The sequence below is a fragment of the Chiloscyllium plagiosum genome, chromosome 5 (genome assembly GCF_004010195.1).
Source record: "Chiloscyllium plagiosum isolate BGI_BamShark_2017 chromosome 5, ASM401019v2, whole genome shotgun sequence".
Classification (NCBI taxonomy): Eukaryota; Metazoa; Chordata; class Chondrichthyes; order Orectolobiformes; family Hemiscylliidae; genus Chiloscyllium; species Chiloscyllium plagiosum.
In genome coordinates this window covers 78,288,845-78,310,728 of record NC_057714.1, presented here as the reverse complement: position 1 = coordinate 78,310,728, position 21,884 = coordinate 78,288,845, and the positions used below count along the sequence as shown (strand labels likewise).

At 37.6% G+C, this 21,884-nt stretch overlaps 1 protein-coding gene across 2 annotated transcripts in view; it reads left to right on the top strand.

Moving 5' to 3' along the window:
- The window catches only part of dnajc1 (DnaJ (Hsp40) homolog, subfamily C, member 1), a 242,884-nt gene that overhangs the window by 29,583 nt on the left and 191,417 nt on the right, over positions 1–21,884 (top strand). The window contains exons 2-3 of one of the 2 annotated variants that reach the window (XM_043690433.1): positions 17,806–17,907; positions 17,997–18,043. In XM_043690433.1, the coding sequence (XP_043546368.1) occupies positions 17,806–17,907; positions 17,997–18,043 (149 nt within the window). The remainder of the gene's footprint in view (positions 1–17,805; positions 17,908–17,996; positions 18,044–21,884) is intronic. The other variant, XM_043690435.1, reaches the window with a different exon arrangement.

Here is a 21,884-nt window from a genome sequence, read left to right as displayed (position 1 = left end):
ATCACCCTCACCTTGACCTCCTTCCACCTATCGCATTTCCAACGCCCCTTCCCCAAGTCCCTCCTCCCTACCTTTTATCTTAGCCTGCTGGACACACTTTCCTCATTCCTGAAGAAGGGCTTATGCCCGAAACGTTGATTCTCCTGCTCCTTGGATGCTACCTGACCTGCTGCGCTTTTCCAGCAACACATCTTCAACTCATAAAGAAAATTAACTAAATATATTGTTTGGGTAATCTAACAAGCTGTGAGAAGACACCTTTGTCTGAGCTGTTTATTAAAAATGTCAGTTTTCCCAACTAAAATCTGATATGTAGGGAAGTAAAACAAAACTTATTGCGTTGTGTTTACAATAGTATAGTCTGCTTTGCATAACCATAAAAAACAATGTACTTTTAAACATAGAATATTTCCCTGTGTCTTGTCATAAATAAACGAGCTTCCCAGCTTTGCCTTGTTGTACCAGATCTATCAGTAGATGAGAGAAATCCATGTTGTGGGATTTGCTAGTTTGCAGCGTTTGGCCTGGGTTAAGAGAGTTGTTGAACACTGTTACATCCCCTAATACTGGCCAATATTAACTTATGCTAGTAGTGTGAGAGTTGGAGAGTCTACTGTTGTGGTTCAAGCTATATCTTTCTTGGCATGTTGGGTTCATTTGAATTCATTTGTATGTATCTATTTCTATTGTGCAAAGAACTTGAGTAATTTTTTCCAAATGAAGGATTAAAGTGCAATTGCTTAAGTGTTACTTTTCCTGAATGATAGGTTATTAGAAATAAAGGCTACAAAGAGAGTTGTGATTTAATTCTCCAGACATTAAAAATTATGAATACCATTTTATAAGTCAACTTTTTATGTTGATTAAGCCATCTGATCTGAATAGATCTGAAATATCATTTCCTTTATGGCTTAAATACATTTTAACAAAATTATGCACTCTAACTCACTAAGTTGTTTTCTCAATGGGTAATTAAAAACAATTTTTAAACAAAAATCAAAAAGCTATATTGAGAAGTAAAATGTTCTCGATGTGTGGATGAGGCAATCTAGATTTATAGCCTGTGCCAACTTGTCATATGACAGTGGTGATGATAGTGAATGTCTTCATTTGAGTTCTGTAATTCATGTCTGATGGTTTTCTTCGTTCCTGAAGGGAGTGGAGTATCTGATGTTGAACAATTCACTTGTTGATATGTTGTTGTTGTCACCATAGTCTTACCAGACTGCTCTCTTATTAGACTGGTGGTGATTAAACTGAGGGCCACCAGACCTCGGGTGAGGGAAGAGGTGGAGAAGGAGAGTCCTTAATGGTAACCTCAAACCGGTAATGGGATTGAACCCACAATGTTGGCATCACACTTCTGTATAAACCAACAAACCAGCCAACTGAGCTAAACCGATTTTGCTGTTGATATGTAAGTCAAGATAGAGTGTGACTTTGAAAGAGATGTTGGTTTTCCAATTATGGTGTTGTACTTCACTTACAGCTCACCGCCCCCCCAAAAAAAATGTTCTGGCTCTGTAAGTCTGAGCAGTTTTGGGCCCCATCTCTAAGGAAGAATGTGCTGCATTGGAGGGGGCGTGGAGGAGCTTACAATATGAAGAGTGGTTGAGAACTCTGGATCAGTAGTCAATGGAGATTAGAAGGATAAACGGGCATCTGATTGAAACTTACAGGATGCTGAAGGACCTGGTTAGAGTGGATGTGGAGATGATGGCTCCATTGGTAGGAGAGACTCGGATGCAAGGGTACAGCCTGAGGGTGAAGGGATGAAGCTTCTAGAACGGACTTGAGGAATTTCTTTTGCCAGAAGTCGTTGACTCTTAAATACAGTCAATGACTTGACCTCTATAGGCTTTGTTTTTAAGATGGAGATAGGGTTTTTAATTAGTAAAGGAATAAAGGATATGGGGAGAAGGCAGGAGAATGGGATTGTGAAATACATCAGGGGAAAGTGACTGCAGAGTGCAGTACTGGAAAAGCACAGCAGGTCAGACAGCATCCAAAGAGCAGTAGAATCGATGTTTTGGGCCTGATGAAGGGCTTATTTTCAAATCTCCTGTGTACCTTGAGCTGCAATGCAAATTGTAATATACCTATGCTCTTGACAGTCATTGCACATGCATTGTATAGTCTCATCTTTGTAGGCTGTAATTTCTGATTCTTCAGCCATCATAACTATAACAGTGACAGCCAAACTTGTATCAAATGTAGAAGTAACAGGATGTCCATTAACATAAGTTCGGTGAACCGGAGTCTTTGGGATCATAAATTTCTCCTGTAAATATCTTGGCTACTCAACCATACGGATGCACAATCACCAGGCAGGAGTGTTCCCTCCCAGTCAGGGAACACTTCAGTGGCCTGGGACATTCGACCTCGGACCTTTTGGGTAATTGTCTTCCAAGTTGGACTTTGGAACAAGCAACAATGCAGAGTGGCTGAGCAGAAGCTGATAGCAAAGTTTGGTACCCATGGAAATGGCCTCAACCGGGACATTGGGTTCAGGTCACACTACAGGTGACCCCACTGCATGATACAGGCGCTCTCTCGCCCATGCAGACCCTCCCTCATGCACAAGCTCTCTCTCATATGCACACATACCAACGCATACACCCTCTCACAATTCACTCACACTCAACACTCTCTCTCTTTCTCAATCTATCACATGCACACACCCACACGCAGACACTCACATACACACTGAATCTGTCACTCCTACGTGTGCACACATAGGAGCTTATGGGGTGAATTTATTTTTGCAGAATTACATTTTATTTTGCTCAAAAACTACATTATTCCATGTAAAATTCTGTAAAACTCTACAGAGGGTTTGTCAGTCTGCCATAGCATTGGGACACAGTCTTTACACTATTCTTTAAAAAGCTGAGCTCTCTTGAGAATGTAATTTAAAAGAAGTTTTGCGATTTACATATCAAAGAACAGAAATCAGCATATCCCATTGTAAAAAAAGAAAGTTTTAATCAAACTCTAAAACATCTCCATGACACCGGACTCCTTTAGCTATAAATTCACAATCTTAACATCCACAACCACCTGATGAAGGTGCGGGGCTCCGAAAGACAGTGCTTCCAAATAAACCTGTTTTCACAGTTCTACCTCTACATATCTTCTGCTAGTGATCAGTAGTTAACGAGTTTTGAGAAGATTTGTAGCTCAGGTTGAAGTTCTGGAGTTAGGTTTGCTTGCTGAGCTGGAAGGTTTGTTTTCAGACGTTTAATCACTATACTAAGTAACCTCTTCAGTGAGCCCCCGAATGAAACACTGGTGGCGTAGCCCACTTTCTTTTTATATGTTTGAGTTTCCTGGCATGGTTGATGTCATTTCCTGTGGTGACACCATTTCCTATGGTGATGTCATTTTCTGTTCTTTTTCCCAGGCGGTGGTAAATAGGATCAAGTCAGTGTGCTTGTTGATAGAGTTCCGGTTGGAGTGCCATGCTTCTAGGAATTCTCGTGCATGTCCCTGTTTGGCTTATCCTAGAATGGATGTGTTGTCCCCGTCGACGTGGTGTCCTTCGTCATCTGTATTTAAAGATACTAGTGAGAATGGGTCATGATTTTGTGATTAGTTGATTTCATGTGTCCTGGTGGCTAGTTTTCTGCCTGTTTGTCCAATGTAATGTTTGTTACAGTTCTTGAAAGGTATTTTGTAAATGACGTTTGTTTTGCTTGTTGTCTATATAGGGTGTTTCAAGTTCATTAGCTGCTGTTTCAGTGTGTTGGTGAGTTTGTAACATAGAACAATACAGCGCAGAACAGGCCCTTCGGCCCTCGATGTTGCGCCGACCTGTGAACTATTCTCAGCTCGTCCTACGGCACTATCCCAAAATCATCCATGTGCTTATCTAAGGATTGTTTAAATCTCCCGAATGTGGCTTGATGGGGATGATTCGGCTGAGACAACCTCCCCCCACCTTGTCTCAGCCGAATCCCTCCAGCCCGGCACCGCCTTCCTGACCTGCAGTCGTCTTCTTGACCTCTCCGCCTCCATCCTACTCCGACCTATCACCCTCACCTTGACCTCTTTCCACCTATCACATTTCCAATGCCCCTCCTCCAAGTCCCTCCTCCCTACCTTTTATCTTATCCTGCTGAACACTCTCTGCTCATTCCTGAAGAAGGGCCTGTGCCCGAAACGTCGAATCTCCTGTTCCCTGGATGCTGCCTGACCTGCTGTGCTGTTCCAGCAATAAAGTTTCAAGTTTTGCACCTTCTCTAGTAGGTACATCCACATACTGAATCAGAAAACTGTCTTGTACACACTTAGCAAATTCTTCTCCATCTAAACCCTTAACACTATGACAGTCCCAGTCTATGTTTGGCAAGTTAAAATCCTCTACCATAACCACCCTATTATTCTTACAGACAGCTGAGATCTCCTTACAAATTTGTTTCTCAATTTCCCTCTGACTAATGGGGGCTCCTATAATACAATCCCAATAAGGTGATCATCCCTTTTGTATTTCTCAGTTCCATCCAAACAACTTCCCTGGATGTATTTCTGGGAATATCCTCCCTCAGCACAGCTGTAATGCTATCCCTTATCAAAAATGCCACTCCCCCTCCTCTCTTGCCTCCCTTTCTATCCTTCCTGTAGCATTTGTATCCTGGAACATTGAGCTGCCAGTCCTACCCATCCCTGAGCCATGTTTCAGTAATTGCTATGATATCCCAGTCCCATGTTCCTAACCATGTCCTGAGTTCATCTGCTTTCCCTGTTAGGCCCCTTGCATTGAAATAAATGCAGTTTAATTTATTAGTCCTACCTTGTCCCTGCCTGACCTGACTGTTTTGACCCGCTTCTGTTCTCAACCGTACTAGTCTCCGATTGATCTCTTATTTTCACTATCTCCTTGGGTCCCACCCCCCCACCTTACTAGTTTAAATCCTCCCAAGTAGCTCTAGCAAATCTCCCTGCCAGTATATTAGTCCCCTTCCAATTTAGGTGCAATCCGTCCTTCTTGTACAGGTCACTTCTACCCCAAAAGAGATTCCAATGATCCAAAAATGTGAATCCTTCTCCCATACACCAGCTCCTCAGTCATGCATTCATGTGCTCTATCCTCCTCTTCCTGCCCTCGCCAGATCCTCGCACAAGGAGTAATCCAGATATTACTACTCTTGAGGACCTCCTTTTTAAAATTTCTGCCTAACTCTCTGTAATCTCTCTTCAGAATCTCAACTTTTTCCCTTCCTATGTCATTGATTCCAGTGTGGACAATGACTTCTTGCTGGTCCTTCTCCCCCATGAGAACATTCTGCACCCTCTCTGAGACATCCTTAATCCTGGCACCAGGGAAGCAACACACCATTCTGCTTTTTCGTTGCTGGTCACAGAAACATCTGTCTGTACCTCGAACTAGAGAATCCCCTAACACAATTGACCCCTTGGAACCCAACGAACCCCTCGTTGCATTAGAGCCAGTCTCAATACCAGAAACTTGGCTATTTGTGCTACGTTCCTCTGAGAATCCATTACCCCCTACATTTTCCAAAACCGCATACCTGTTTAAAATGGGTATAGCCACAAAAGACTTCTGCACTAGCTGCCAACCTCTCTTACCTTTCCTGGAGTTAACCCATCAATGTGACTGTATCTGAGACCCCCCCCCCCCCTTACTTCCTTCAACTGCCATCCATATCATCCCCTTGCTCTTGTAAATTCCGCATTGCTTCTAACTGTCTCTCTAACCGATCTATTTGATCTGATAGGATTCAGAGCCAACAGCATTTATGGCAGATATCTGCAGTAACACTGTCTTATTCCTCTACAAACACTGCCCCAGGTTAAATTAATAGTTATGGCTTATATTTTAAGTTTAATCAAGAGACATATCTCCAAAAACATATAATCAAGAAAGAACCCACTCTACACACTACTGCAGATTCTTTGTAAGCCACACTTAAAAACAACAATTAACTTATCTGATTCTGTGCTGTGAACTTCGCCCGACTGTTCCTCCAAGGTCAGTTGTGAATTTCACTGTTTGTTAATTTTCCCAGATGCACTCCGATGTCCAGCAATACATGAATTCAAACAGCAAAGGCGGTAACTGTACAGGTTCTCTCCCTCTCTGTCTCCCTCCTGCACTGTCCTCACCATGTGCTTCCTTTTTCTGTACTTCTCCCTTTTAAAACTGCTGTTGTTTTGACTTTTTTTTCCAAAGTTCCAAAAGAATGCAACAGCATATAAAACAGTAATTGCTGCTTCTGTAATTCGAGGAAATCACCTCCAACACCTAAAATACCTTAAAAAAGGAGCAGCTGTTACAAACTGAAAATTTTCCCGTCCTGTATCTTGGATTACCCAGAGTCCATTCACCTGTTTCTCCCAGTATTGCTTTCCAATGTTCTTTCCTGATTCCCAAGCATACCAGACAGCTTGAGCAAAACACATGCACGGAATGCCATTCCTAACTTCTGATTGCAGAACCACATCTCCTTTCTTACCTGTGTTTAGTATCAGAGAGCATGAGGATAGCAGCTTCATAAAGAGTGTAACGAGCAGAGTCTGCATCATCTCAAACAAGATGAGCGCATGGGAACAACAGTTTCCTAAAGAGAAGAGTAAAAGTGTGTCAAAAGTACAGCAGCGGTGGTACACTAAATCTGTGGCGCAGAGGGAGGCATGTGGAGAGTGGACCTGCCTGAGAACGGCAGCGGTGGTGGGAGATAGCAAACAGCTGAAGAGAACTCTTCAACCTGTTTCTACCTATCAGAGCCACAGGAAAACTGGTAGGTGATTGGTCAGTATTTCTTCCTTGTTTCTCTTGATTAACCAAGTGATTTAAATCAGGAGATGTTTATTACAACTGAAGAGTGCAGTTAACAAATTCACTTTTAAAATATGTAACATCCAAATTAGTGAACAATAGAGATGTTTAGGTTTGACGTTTTCCATGCATAGTATTTGGGGGCTGATGGATGCCAGTGCATTCATGGCGACCAGAACTGTAGAAAGTATTGGCTGCTCAAGGGCAGATGAGACGGCAAAAAAACGTTCTGGATACGGTCTGTAAGACCATGAGAAATAGGAACTGGAGTCTGTTCAGTCCTTTGAGCGTACTCCGCCATTCAGTAGGATCCTGGTTGATCCAGCACCTGCTGTAGCCCTTGATTTCCTCTACTGATCAAGAATTTATCTCAACCTTAAATATACACAAGGATTCTGCCTCCACAGATCTCTGTGGCAAGGAGTTCCACTCAAGCCTTTTGAGAAGAAATTCTTCTTTATCTCAATCTTAAATTGGTGCCTCTTTGTTCTGAGACACCCTTCTGCTTCTAGAGACTCCCATGTGGGGAAGCATTCTCTCAGCATTTACCCTGTCAGGTCTGTTAGGAATCCTATATGTTTCCATCAGATCACTTCTCATTCTCTAAACTGCGGTGTGTAGAGTCCCACCATTTTTAAACCTTTGCTCAGAAGACAATTCTTCTCTACCAGGGATCATTCCAGTGAACCTTCTCTGAACTGCCTCTAATGAAATGGTATCTCTTCTTACATAAAGGGAGTGAAACTGGTCACAGTACTCCAGATGTGTTCTCACCACGTTGTACAGTTGCAGTAGAATTCCCCTACTCTTACATTCCAACCTCCTTGAAATAAGAGCCAATATTCCATTAAGCTTCCTGATTACCTGCTGCACCTGTGTACTGGAAGAAAGAATACTACAGCACAGGAACAGGCCCTTGGGCCCACCCAGCCTGAACTGACAAGCTGTGTGTTTCATGCACAAGTATTCCCAAGTTCCTTTTTTTTTTTGCAGCTATTCTCCAGTTAAGTAATATGTTGTTCTTTTGTTCTCCCTTCCAAAATGAACAGCTTCATATTTTCCCACATTGTACTCATTTGCTAACTTCTTGTTAACTTAGTTAACCTATCAATGTATCTCTGTAAATATAAATGGAAAGAACTGTGAATGCTGTAAATAGAGAGAAAACAAGAAATTGCTGAAAAAAGTGAGTAGATCTGCAGCATTTGTGGAGAGAAAGCAGATTTAATGTTTGGATCAAGTGACCCTTCCACAGAACTGTAAGTGTGCTCTCTGTAAACTGTTCATATTCCTCTCGCAACCTGGCTTTCCACATATTTTTGTGTCGTCTATAAACTTTGGCTATTGAATGTTTACTTCCTTCCTCCAAGTCACTAATATATATTGAAAACTGTTGTAATCCTAAAGCTGACCTTTCTTGGGTTGCAAGTTGAGAATTTGTGGTTTTGGGGATGGTCTTTTAACATGGATATAGAGGACTGGCTAACTGATAAGAAATAGTGTTGGGATAAATGGGTCACTTTTTTGAGTGGTAACTTGTGCCTAGTAGAATGCTGCAGGGATCAGTGCAGTGACCTTAACTGGTTACAATTTATTTTAATAACTTGGATGAGGGAGCTACTATAGTGGCCACCATTTGCTGACAGTACAAAAACATGATGGAAAGCAAGTTGTGAGGAGGATGCAGAATCTTCAAATTGACTTTGGGTGTGATAAGTGAGTGGGCAAAGATTTAGCAACTGCTGTACAATGTGGAAAATGTGGGGTTGTTCACTTTGACAGGAAAAACAGAAAAGCAAAATATTATTTAAAAGGAGAGAGAATGCTAGGGTACAGAGATGCCAGAATGTACATATACATGATTCATAAAGTCAGAACAAGTCAGCATGTAGGTACATCAAGTAATTAGTCTTTTTTAAATTGGGATAATGCATGAAAGCAGAAAATGTTGTTGCAACTGTACAAGAGTACACCTAGAGTACTGTGTATAGTTTTGGTCATCTTGCTTAAGGAGGGACTTTGGTAGTTCAGAGAAGATTCACTTGGGTGATTCCTGTGATAAAGGGGTATGTCTTGTATGAAAGGGTTGAACAGTTTTGGCCTGTACTCATTGGACTTTAGAAGAATGAAAGGTGACTTTATTGAAAGATACAAAATTCTGAGAGGAATTGACAGACTACAAATGCTGTGAGGATATTTACTGTCCGGGGAGGACGTAGCTGGAGTTGGGGGTACAGTTTCATAAGGAATCTCCTATTTCTTATGGAGATGAGGAGGAGTTTCTCCTTGAGGTTTAGTGTTTGTAATTCTCTTTCACTGGAGTGCAATGGAGCTTGAATCATTGATTGTATACAAGACTGAGTTAGATAACCTTCAACTCACTCAATTTAAAGTTATGGGGAATGGATAGCAAAATCTAGAGTTAAGGCCATAATCGCATTAGCTATTAGGTTATGGTGAAGCAGGCCTTCTTTCATTCTTTATGAAAGATATTTTGAACATCCAAGTATAGGCTCAGGTTTCACCTGCTCCTGAAATGTAATGACGTCTCTGAACAGTTTGATCAGAAAATATCTACGTCACCTACATTATATTGGTTGACTCATCCATTATTTTGAATTGGCTATAAAGCCTTGCTGATAAGAGCTGTTAAACAATTTCTTCCTTTTCTGCATTCATCATATTTAATATTCTCATGTCTTCATTTCTTGGGATATAACAAAAAAAAATTTTTGATCACAGGTCCTGGAAAATAAAGTCCACTTGAGAGGTACTTAAGAATATGAATGTGTTTTATTGGTTATGGAATCTTGCTTACTGTTTTGTATAGTGTATAATTTCATGCTGGAAAGTAAAAACAAGGTACAGGAATGCAAGAAATTTGAAACAAAAATGCCTCCTCTGGTTCAGTGGCATCACCCACTAATTTGTACAATCTAGAGAAGTCCCAAGTTTGATTTCTGATATGTGCTAACTGCTCTCTGGTGAGCTGACAGTGGGTGTGCTTTTGATTTCAGTGCCCCTGGATTGAGGAGCAAAAAAGCCTGGTACGAATTCAGTCTCCTAAACTGCCTTCTGTCGAACTTGGGGAAATAGGATATGTGTGCAATCGTAAAATTGTTTTGTAATCACTGTTGTGGCTAATATCTAGTCATTGGCTATGTGGTCAAGGTAGCACAGGGCACCCACTAAAATCTTCCTTTGAGATGAAACCAGCAGAGGAAATTATACAGGATGTATAACATGCTGTAAATATGCCATTTGTTGTTTAAAATGAAATATTTGTGTTTTGGTGTATGCCTTTTGTTTGATAGATTGTAAGCCTTGGTTATACTTCAGATGCTGTCTGAATTGCCTCAAATTTCAAACAACTTTGTTACTCTTTCTCATTTCCAAATTGTTATATCATGAATAGTGTTTGAATATTACATCAGTATTTGACAACAGAGATTTTCATTCAACATTGCATCAAAGGAGGAAGTTGTAGTTACTTGTAAGATCCATAAAACATTAGCCACGTGAAGTAGACAGTTGGGAATATTTATTTTTTTTCATTACTCAAGCCTAGCACTTATTGCGCATACCAAATTGGATCAATTTAATTGATGGCAACTAGTTTATAAATGGGTTTATTGTTTTGCAAACTGAATTTACAGGCACAGTGTAATTTCTGTTACTTGGCAACTTCGTTTTGTGGAAGTATGCAGTATTTTTAGCTTTAAACAACTGAAACTATGATGCTTTTGCTAGACCTTTTTGGAACAAAATTTACTTCTCATGCCTATAGGCATTAATTCCACAATTTGGTCATTTCTTATGATCCATGTGTTATTTTATGGGATGGAATTTAAAATAAAGCCATTTGCTACAGAGAAAACCACAATAAGAGAATTGTTTCAGTTGTCATGTCCTAGCTAACCACCTGATGGCAGCACCGCAGAGCTTGCCATACTATGTGTTAACCGAAGATTTGTGTTGGTTTTGTTCGGAATTAAGAAGGAGCTGAATCATACTCATTCTGTTCCAAACGTTCCATTGATGAATTTCTTAATTTTGCATTTGCATTCAGAATATAATTTAAGTTTTTAAAAATACAGTTTTTCTTTTTCTCACACTCTCTCTTAGGTAAGAGGTCTGGTGAATGGTTGAATTTAAATCTATACCTTAGTTTAATCCAGATGCTTCAAACTCCTTGGGTGTTTATGCAGGAAATGTTGTGAAAATCAAGCTGTAGTTTCAGATGTATTTTTTGTTTGCTGGTTCTAGAAGATTCAATTTACTAAATGTTGAAACAATTGAAAAAATGCACATCTTTTTATGACATTTCTGGTTTGCTTATACGACAAATGCTATTGGAACCTACTGACGATAGTAGTCAGATGGAAATTGGCTTCCCAAAGAAACCTGCTATGTAAAATTCAGAGAGCAATATAAACTGTAAAATATATTTCTAATATTCTGCTTTACCATATTCTTCAGAAATGTTACCAAAGCTAAAATTCCAACAGGTGCATCTTGTGTGATAATTAAGCCATTCAAATAGCTAAACAATGCAGGAAGTTAAATGTGTGGGGAATTCCTTTGACATTTGTATTGGTCAGTTTCTGCAAATTTAAAAATCTTGCAGTTTTCCATTGAGTGTTATCGCAGTGACTTCTTTAGTTTTGCATTTGCAATAACACTTCCTGAAATAGTTCTTTCATGTTCAGCGCCATGTGGAATTGTGAGTTAAGATTGTGCAAGTTTCCGTGTGTGCAATTTTTAAACTCATTGCTGTTTTACTCCAGTATGACAATCAAAAGCAAAATTAATTTGAAAGTTGTCTTTTAATTTGCATGTCGAGAAGTATGTGGTCCTCTTCAGCGACTAGGCTTTCTGTGAGCCATCTTTTTTAAGAGAAGAGTTGATAAAAACTTGGTTACAGTACACTACAACCTTTAGTTTATCTAGTCTCTCTGATGGATGTATTTGGGACATTTGAAACATCTTTAATTTGCTTGTCTATGCATCTGATTTTGGCTTGTGCAGTTCCTTAAAACCCTTGTACATTGAAGAAATGTACCTGGGATGAGCAAGACCAGTTTGTGGGTTTAAGAAGTAGACAACCTGTGAGACATGACTCCTCTCAGATACGTTTTCAGTATGCATTTTTGTTCTGTCATATGTAACTGCATGTAAAGAACTATGGACTTATTTTAAATTTTTAAATGATTCACACTCACTCTCACCATACTGATCGTGTGTAGAAGAGAAAGCAGTAATTAAGATTTGAAAATACGAGCTCATTGTGTGAATTTTTTCCTTTAAATTATGTGCGGTCCACTTTATTACATTTTTACACTTAAATCTCAATTTAGAACATTTTGCATTTGAGTAAAGGAAACAATAATATAAAGAATATACTCTTAAATTTTGGTTGCCTTGATTTGCTATTTAAAACTAATTTTCAATCATAGCATTTATGGATCAATTTGTTAATGCCTGATTAATAGGACATGGTTCCATTATGGTCAAGCAGTGGTATCGAGCGAAAAAGGCATTGAAGTTGAGTACATTCTACTCTAGGCAAAAAACATAATTTTAATTTTTACTATACAAGGGGGAAAACTTGTTTCACTTAGTAATGGTATGCAAGCTAGCTGTAGGTTGCTGCATCCTAAATTTTTGTAGCGGGTTGTAAATCCCTAACAATTAGTTGTAATAGTCAACCTTCTAGATATTTAGCGGAGTTTAACTGTGGCAGTGAAAAGGGAACAACCAATCTCTCCTCTTGGTCTTTTTTTTGATGTGTGGACATTTGAAGTGGGTGCACTGCTTCTGCAGCTTTTTAAAAATAAAATACTTTTTCCTGATTATTGCATCAACTTACCAGATGCTCTCCAATACAATCCCATGTCTCAGAACCCCTCAATCCATCTACCAAACAGAATTTATGTCTGAAGCATATGCACAGTGGTTCAATTGAATTATCTAACTTTGTAACCCTTGTAAGCACAAATCCTTCTGAACCTCCTTTTGTGTTGGAGAGCAGCAGCTCAACACTGCAATGATTTCCACCCATACATCTGGCCTTGCTAGGCAGAGGTTAAAAGTAACCATTCTTAATTAACCAAGATAATCGCTTACAATAAGAACTGTTGCATTTCTTTTGTTCTTCCGAGTAGAACCAACCTGCTCTGGTTTGTCTATTATTAAATCTTTAGCTTTGCAATTCTAAAGCAGTATGGGAGACCTGTGTTCAAAATTATTCTCTTGGCATCACCTTAAATAGTGATTTGTGGGCAAGCAAATTTTTACATTTGATTTTGAGGATTTTTAAAAATTTAGTGAAGATGAGTTAATTAAAATTTTAGGTTGGGGGTGTGGTATCTGCATGGCATCCATAGAATCAGTTCATGCCTCAGTATAGTTTCTACTTAAAATAGTCCATATTATGAAATATAGCTTGGTCACTGTTTCTATAACAAATTAGCTAATAATTAAAGCCACTATGTGCTGAGCTATGGAATATTTTATCTTGGGTGACATTGATCTCTCATTTGCTGTTAAGCTATTTGTCATATTTTGGAGTGCATGTTGCACTCCATCCTTTTTTTTTGCAATGTGTTTGCTTTTAGATAACTTAATTAAGTCTCTAAATGTGATTTTTGTTTAAATGAAAAGAGCCTTATAGTTGGTCCCCTTCCTCTTTTACTTTGATTATCATAATTCATATTCTTGTGATGCAGAAAAAAATTATGCAATTATCATGGGTTTCAATACTGATACGATCTATTGGTACAGTATGTTATTGTGGCAAATAACTGTGCTTTGTACTATAATTCTGCATGTTCTGGTGAATTGTTTCCAGCTTTTTGCTTAATTAATTAACAGGGTTGTGCATCAACACAGCAGTGCATTAGTAAGAATAAATGCATAGGAAATGAAAAACAAACGCATTGGTAGCACTCCTGATAATTTTAGTTTTTGCTGTGCTAACCTTGTTTCAGAATTCTTTTCAAGGCCAGGCATAGATTAAATTTAATACAAGTAAATCTAGCTTGTCAGGGAGCATGCATTTCACACAGTTTTTTTTTAATTATTCTGCTACTAGTTACAAGAAACAAGGCTATGTCTGTGCAAACAAAATACTGTCCTAATTAAAATTGGTTTTGACTTTCGTAATCAATGATGGTTTGTAAATGCAAGCCAAGACTGAAAGATGAATAACATTTTTTTGAGGCTAGATAAGACTCTGTCGGAGAACTCTTCAATCTTGCATGCGTGTGACTTTCAGTGTACAATATTATAGATGTCTTACGATACATTTTCTAATTGAAACTTATTGCATAAAAATTTTGATAACATGGATTTTTTAAAATTGGATTTTGTTTTTTGTAGAAAAAATATCTTATGTAAATGTTGAGTGCTGAGGCACTAAGTCTGAGATAGCAGACTACTTAAATTGATATTTGTAAAGAGAGTCACTTACCCAGTGTACTATGCTAATTCTGTTTGTTCAGCCACATCTGTTAATTTAGTTTCACTGTACTGTATAACCTGGTAGTTTCCATGATAACTTGCATTTTTGTCAAATGGGTTAAAATGGTAAATGTTTCATAATCATTTTATTTATTTTAAAACAGAAATTGATGTAATTCTGATGAGAACCAGTGGCACAGAAATTATATTGTGGAATACATGTGAGATGTGCACTTCACTGGCTATCTTCACAACTGTTATTTTTGAGAAAGTGTTAACTTGTCAATGTTTCCACTCGGATAATGGAAAAACAAATGTTAGAGATGAACACTATAGGTTTGCTCTTGGTATGGCTTGGTGTAAATTTCAGAGTTAATAGTAACAAAACTGTTTTATATCATTGTTCAAACAACACAAGTTTAATTTCTGGCATGTCTTGAATTAAGCTGATCGCGGCCAGAGCAATGTGCGGAAAGAGAAAAATAAAGTGACTTTGCCCTGAATTGATATCATGGCCCCAGATCAAAATGTGCATTTGTGGCTGTTGAATTGGGCCAGAGCTGGTTTGACTGTGATGCTATGTGTAGTCAAATAATTCTTTGTCTTAAATGGGAATAAGATCCACACTTAAGCAACCTGAGGAGTAGAGGGGAGAACCAGTTTTTAAAAAGAGATTTTATTCAGAAACAAATTAGTGCAATAACACGTGCATTTATTGACATCATCCTGTGATGCTCAATTACTTAAAATTTAATTAAAATTGGTTTGAACGAGTTAAGTTTCACAATGTGAGCATGGCCAATCTATTTAAATTGTTCAAGAAATGATCAACAGAATATTTTCTTCAACATTTTGGAGAAATGCTTTGAGGACAATATGAACAAAACTGATGATTTGTTCCAATTAGGGCTTAATTTTTAATTGATGGTCTAATTTTCTGAAAGCCTTGAAAATGAAAATGTAATAAATAAATAAGCCACAGCCTGGAGCCTGTAATTGAATGCCAAGTATACTTGAAAGTTTGTGTTTACTTCTTCCATTAGCTTTATTCAAATTACAACTTGTAAACAAAAATGTTTTGAAATTTCAGTGTTTGGAAATTTAAAATATTTAATTCTCCAAAAAGTGAAATTGGTCACAAATGTATCAAGTAAATGTCTGAATTTTCTGAAAACATTCTCTAATCTGGTTCATAAAATTGTTGCTTTGCATTTTTATCTCTTCCAAGATGATGAACTAACTCTTTGTTCTGCAGCCTTGCACTTATTTGGGCTGTTGATTTTACCGTAAGATTATTGTGGCATATTATGAGCCAGGCAGGGAGGGAGTATGTTTAGGGAAATACAACAGTTTTCTCTGTATATAGGAGCCGATGATTTACAGCTTTGTGAACCAGTCCAGCTCATTATTCTAGATCTGAAAATAGTATTACAAAGAACTGCTTACAAAACTGCTAAGTAAGACCAAACAATTTGTAGTTTTAAATAGCAAGGCTTTGTTGACAGTAGAGCTGTAAAATGCACTGTGCTTTCAATTTCAGTTAGACATTTTCATATTTTCTAATTTTATATGATTCCTGCATTTGCAACCCTTCTCTTTCCATACTGTTTGTAATATAATCCATTTATGTTGCATTTTATCAAAGCAGGTTTTTTTTAATCCCAAGATAAGTTGCTAGGTGTGGATTCTCCTGTCTTTCTTGTACAAACCAGCAACTTTGTAGTACCTTGATAAGTAGCAGTTTTATAATTGTTTGTTTGTTTCATTTGTGCGCCACTCGTAGGGCACTTAAATAGAACATTTGAGTTTACACTATTGTATTTTGTGTTGACATATGAACAGCTTTAATATAATCTAAAATAATGACAAATGACAGGTTTTTACGAAAACATCTAATAAACATGATATTCAATAGAGTAATATTGACAGAAATGTTTGCTATCCTAGTACACGTTTTGTTAAAGCACAGAATGGTTGAAGGCTTTGAGTTGTATGCAGACATTTTGACTGTTGTAATTCTTAACAACATTTGCACAATTTTTGCAAAAACATTTTAAAATATACAAGCATTATGGGATATGGCTGCTTGATTAATAGAGAATTCCAACAATTTGCTATATTGAGAGGGTACAAAAGGAACTGTAGGTATTTTTCTTTCATGTTAAAGTATTCCTTCAGAATATTTTTTATTTTAAGTTTGAAATTACTTAGTGCACAGATTGATTTCAAATGTTTCAGTAATAAGCATTCAGTTTTAAACCTTAAATTGTAATCTGAAGTCTTAGTTCATCTGCTTCAGGTACTTCAGATGATTCAGTGCTGCTAGTCACATTCTTTAGAAGTCATTTCTTGTACTGCTCCTTTTTCATTTTTTTAAAGCATAAATCATTAACAAAGCATACTAGAAACTGAAATATTGAACCTGAGGGCTAAATGCATAGATAGCACTTGTCATGTTATTGCGTGTTAATGTCAATCTGTTACTCGAGCCACAGTTTGAATTAAACTCAGCCCATTTGCAGTACTGAGGGCAATTTATATTTTAAGAATTCTAAAATTAGCCACACTTTTTATGTGACATCTGCTTCAGATGATTTGCTAAAATTAGTGATATTTAAATATGGATTTGAAAATGTGTTAGGAATAGGATAAACATAAAGTTCTACAACATGAAGATCTTTGCACATTTCAAGTTATTTTTCTATTTCCTAATTGAGAAAGGTTTGGTGGTTTTAAGGTTACAATTTTATGAATTGTATTTTGAAATCTATTTATTGAAAGCCTTTGAGGGAAAATAACTTTCATCTCTGCGTAAGTGGGGTTAGGTGTTATCAAAGTTATATAACATTTGAATTACACTGAGAAATATATATGCTGTGCAGTAATTGTTTGTGATTTCGATAACGCAGCAAGACTTGTTGGATAAAATTCTGTAAGATTTGCTTTCGTACTTTAAATTTCAAAACAGCACTTTGTGCAATAATATCTTAATTTTGGAATTGCAAAACTGCTTGCTTTTTGTTGTACAGATTTATCAATTCTTCTAATTGCTAGCTAATTTGAAGCTACAACCCTCTTGCATTTAGGGTGATAGCACTATTTGGCCAAAGGAAAAAGAGTTGCTAGAAATATTAAAATTACATGCAATTTCTAAAAAAAATCATTGCACCAACATGCAGACATTGAATAAGTGGAGAGTCAGCCTCCCAGAAAGCAGGTGCCTCTGTTGAGCAGTTTCACGTTATTAATCAGCTATATTAACCTCCCTGTTTCTTCACTGTTGAACAAAGTCCTTATCCAGAAGGTTTTGGCAAAAATATATTGACTTTTTTGTCTTGCAATAGTTCAGAGATGTGGTAAAGAATAGGAAGTCCGAACCAAAGACTCTTTAGTCATGTGCAGCTGAATGCATAGCGTGGCTATTGCTCGTGTTGCTCAGATTACATTGCCTGAGGAGTTGTACTGGCTTTGCTGTCTTCCTCGATCATTGAGACTATGCTAAGAGCCTTATATATTTCTGACAAAGTCGACTTTGTATTTTGCAGGATGCTACATCTGCAGATATCAGGAAAGCCTATCGGAAAATGTCTTTGATCTTACACCCGGACAAAAACAAAGATGAAAATGCAGAAATTCAATTTAGACAAGTAAAGACAACATTTTTTTTTCTTTAGCCTGTCTTCTATTTTGGAATTCTGTTCAAGTACTTTGCATTTTGACTTTTTTTTGTTTATAGTTAGTGGCTATCTATGAAGTTTTGAAGGATGAAGAGAAAAGACAAAGGTATGTTGGATGTTTTATGAAATCTGTTAAAATGTTTATTCTTTTTACACTTTGACTATCCTAATCAAGGATTAGTGAACGACGGGTGCAGTAATTTGTTTTTATGGAGCATGTTCAGCTATAGTAATGGATTGCTTGCTTGTTTTTGTTTACAGGTTAAATGCATCCTTAAAATTAGTGTGCCATTAGTGAAGCTGTATGGTATGATTTTATGCTGAATAATGAAGCTACTCTTTACTGCTATTTAGCCATCAATTTTTGTGTATGAATACTGTTTTACTATACACTTAGATATTTTGTTACACACATGATGCCAATTTCAGTTGTGTGAGTGCATGTTATAAAAGCTTCATAAGATCTATGCTGCCTCTATGTTGTTGGAGGTGTAAATCTGTCTTATCCTGGCATTTCATGGTAAGTTACTGCATTTAGGATCTACTATATTGAATTAAAGTAGTAACTGTCTTTTTTTCCAACGGTGATTTGGAAAACTTATGATTATTTTGTATTGATTGCAAAATATTTGTTTACATTCTTTCCTGGCTGAAAGTCATAGTATTTGGAGAATCATTAAATTTAATAGTAAATCCTGGATTAGAGGACTTTGAAGGTGTTGAACAGTTGCCTCAGGAGAAATGAGTGAAAGTTGTTTTTTTTCTGTGATCTCTTTAATAATGTCCTTTTGTTAAAATATTTCTTAAGCTATAAAAAGTAAGTTGTTTATTTGTGGGAAGGGCCATAAACCTGATAGTGAAGCAAAGCTTTGTAGATATTATTGGAGTTGCAGCCAATTTTATACTGCTGCTTGTTTAGCTTAGATTTCATGAGCTGGCTTTAAATGTTTACACTGCTACATCAATTTCCCTGTATTCCAGTACAGATTCGATGCTTGAGGGGCTGTTAGTCTGGTGAGATGAGAAAACCGAGCTAAACTCCAAAACATGGCCTGAATGGGGGTTGGCTACTGAAATCCAGTTTAAACAATGTAACACAAAATGAGTTAAGAAAGAGAAATAAATATGTGCTACTTCATTTTTATTGTCTCTGAATTACATAAATTAAGTTAACGTTTTGCCAATGTCACTTCTAATTCTAGATATTTTGGTGTCAAGAAACTTTCTTTACTTTGATAGTTAAGTGTTGTTGCAAGTTTCCATTGATCTTTGTTTAGAATTCATGCAGTTAGAATTTTCCTGTTCTTGACATAATTAAGTAAAAATACAATGACAGTTTTCAAAATTAAAGATTTCTAGTTCTTTAACATTGGCTAAATAAGATGTCCTATCCCAGATGTAAAGACATGCAAATTCTGGAGTTGAGAGATCAGAAATAGAAAATTCTGAAAATGCTTCATTTGTCCTTCAGCAACTGAAAAGAGAGGTTGATGTTTCAAGAATTTCATCAACACTAGAATGAAGTGGATTACCCTGAAACTTTAATCAGCCTTTGCACTTTTCAAATCTCATTTAATCTGTTTATTTCCAGAATTCTATTTTAATTAGGTAAACCAATCGACTTTGGAGAGAAACAAATTCTTCAGGCATAAAGAGTAATTGGTACTATACGATGTGAATTCAAGAAAAGAAGCCACATGTAGCTTATGTAAACCATTTAAAAATACAGCACGGTTATGCTCTTTAAATAATAATGCTGCCTTCACACAAATTGGAGGAATTTTATGTACAGTGAGAGGACTTAAGTGGTATTTTCATGCATGTGAAAATAGTGTGCTGCTTGCAGGGAATGTAAAACATTTCTACATTGATATGTCATGTAGCTTTTTTATTTCAAGCATTTTTTTCCCCCGTTTCCTCCCGCCTTTCCTGTGGAAAGCTTTTCTTTGCTGCATCCATCTTCCCAGATGGACATGATTGTGATTGTCGCTTGCATGCAGAAGTTCCAATCTGAGTGAACCTGTATTTGCCAATACCATAGCAGCCAATTTTATTAACATTTTAAAAACTTTGTTGAGACAAATTTAAATTTTATACTGTTGGCCTATTATCCATAGACTTCAAGTACAATTGTATGTCAGTTTACAGGCCTGCACACGGAAAAGAACGATGGGAGAAGAATATTGGTCCCTTTTAAAACCTTTCTGTTCAAAATTGGGCAGCCTTTTAAACATGGAGAAAGTAAGGATTGCAGATGCTGGAGGTCAGAGTCGAGAGTGTGGTGCTGCAAAAGCACAGCAGGTCAGGCAGCATCCGAGGAGCGGGAGAATTGATGTTTTGAGCATAAGACCTTCATCAGGATTCCTGATGAATGGCTTATGCCTAAAACACCAATTTTCCTGCACCTTGGATGATGCCTGACTTGCTGTGCTTTTCCAGCATTACACTCTTGAGTCTCTTAAACATGGCCATCATCCTTATGTTCTGAATTTGCGCAATTTTCTGGTATGGTGGGAAAAATATTTAAAGTCAACTTAGGAAGACAGTATTGAAATTCTCATTCCTGAAATGTATGCAAATTCCATAGTAACTCATGAGTTTTGCTAATCCCAGCTATTCTCATTATAGTATGAATTGTGTTCTCTCAGGAGCTTGTTCAGCTCCCTTTTTGATTATCTATCAGGATTCTGTACTTGGTGTATGCTGATGGCACTCTGAAAAGAAATGCTTCTCGTCATTTGATTGGATCTGTGGTGGCTCAGTGGTTAGCATTACTGCCTCACAACACCACAGACCCGAGCTCAATTCCACCCTCTGATGACAGTGCACACTCCATACAAATGTTCTACCAGTGTCTGTGTGAGTTTCCTCTGGGTGCTATGGTTTCCTCCCACAGACCAAAGATGTGCAGGCTAGGTGGATTAGCCATGGGAAATGTGTGATTATAGGGATAAGGTTGTGGGTCTGAATGGGATGCTGTTCAAAGGGTCAGTGTGGAATCTATGGGCTGAATAGCTTGTCTCCATGCTATAGGGATTATACAATTCAACCACAATGTATTTTATGCTGTGCTCATTTCTTTCTCGATGCTTATTTAGCCAAAATAACCTGCCCATTGGGACAAATCTACTTCCATCGTGATTGTATTGTGAACAGTGATGGTTAGCATTCATATTGAACTTGTATAGAAAAAAGTCTGAAATTTGTTCCACAAATAAATAAACGTTGATTTTTCTGTTGTGAATAAGCCTGAAATCTGAAAGTTTTTCAAAGTCTATTTTACTATCAAGAAAATAAGTACTTAAAGTTAGGCTTTGATTAGATTAGATTCCCTACAGTGTGGAAACAGGCCCTTTGCCCAACCAGTCCACACCGACCCTCCGAAGAGTAACCCACCCAGACCCATTTCCCTCTGACTAATGCACCTAACACTATGGGCAATTTAGCATGGCCACTTTACCCGACCTGCACATTTTTGGATTGTGGGAGGAAACCGGAGCACCCGGTGGAAACCCACACAGACATTGGGAGAATGTGCAAACTCCACACACAGTCACCCAAGGCTGGAATGGAACCTGGGACCCTGGTGCTGTGATGCAGCAGTGTTAACCACTCAGCCACCCTGCCGCCCTAATGATCTTGAAATGCCATTACAATTGAATTCTCCATTTTTTGTTTTAATGCTTTCATAAATCCCTTTGAAAGAAAGTTCAGGTTAATGCATAATCATTGATTTTGTTTTAGCTAAAATTTCAGTTGGGTTTATTTTAAGGTAGAAAGGATCAGTAACTTTAAATATTGCAAACTTCTAATGTTTAGAATGAACAGAGTTTAAAATGGCACTGTTGCATTTTTGTGTTAAGAGCACAAGAAAAGGAAAAAAATTCAAATTGATCAGGGTGATATTTGCTACACAGGACTTTTACTTGAGGCAGGAATTGTATTCC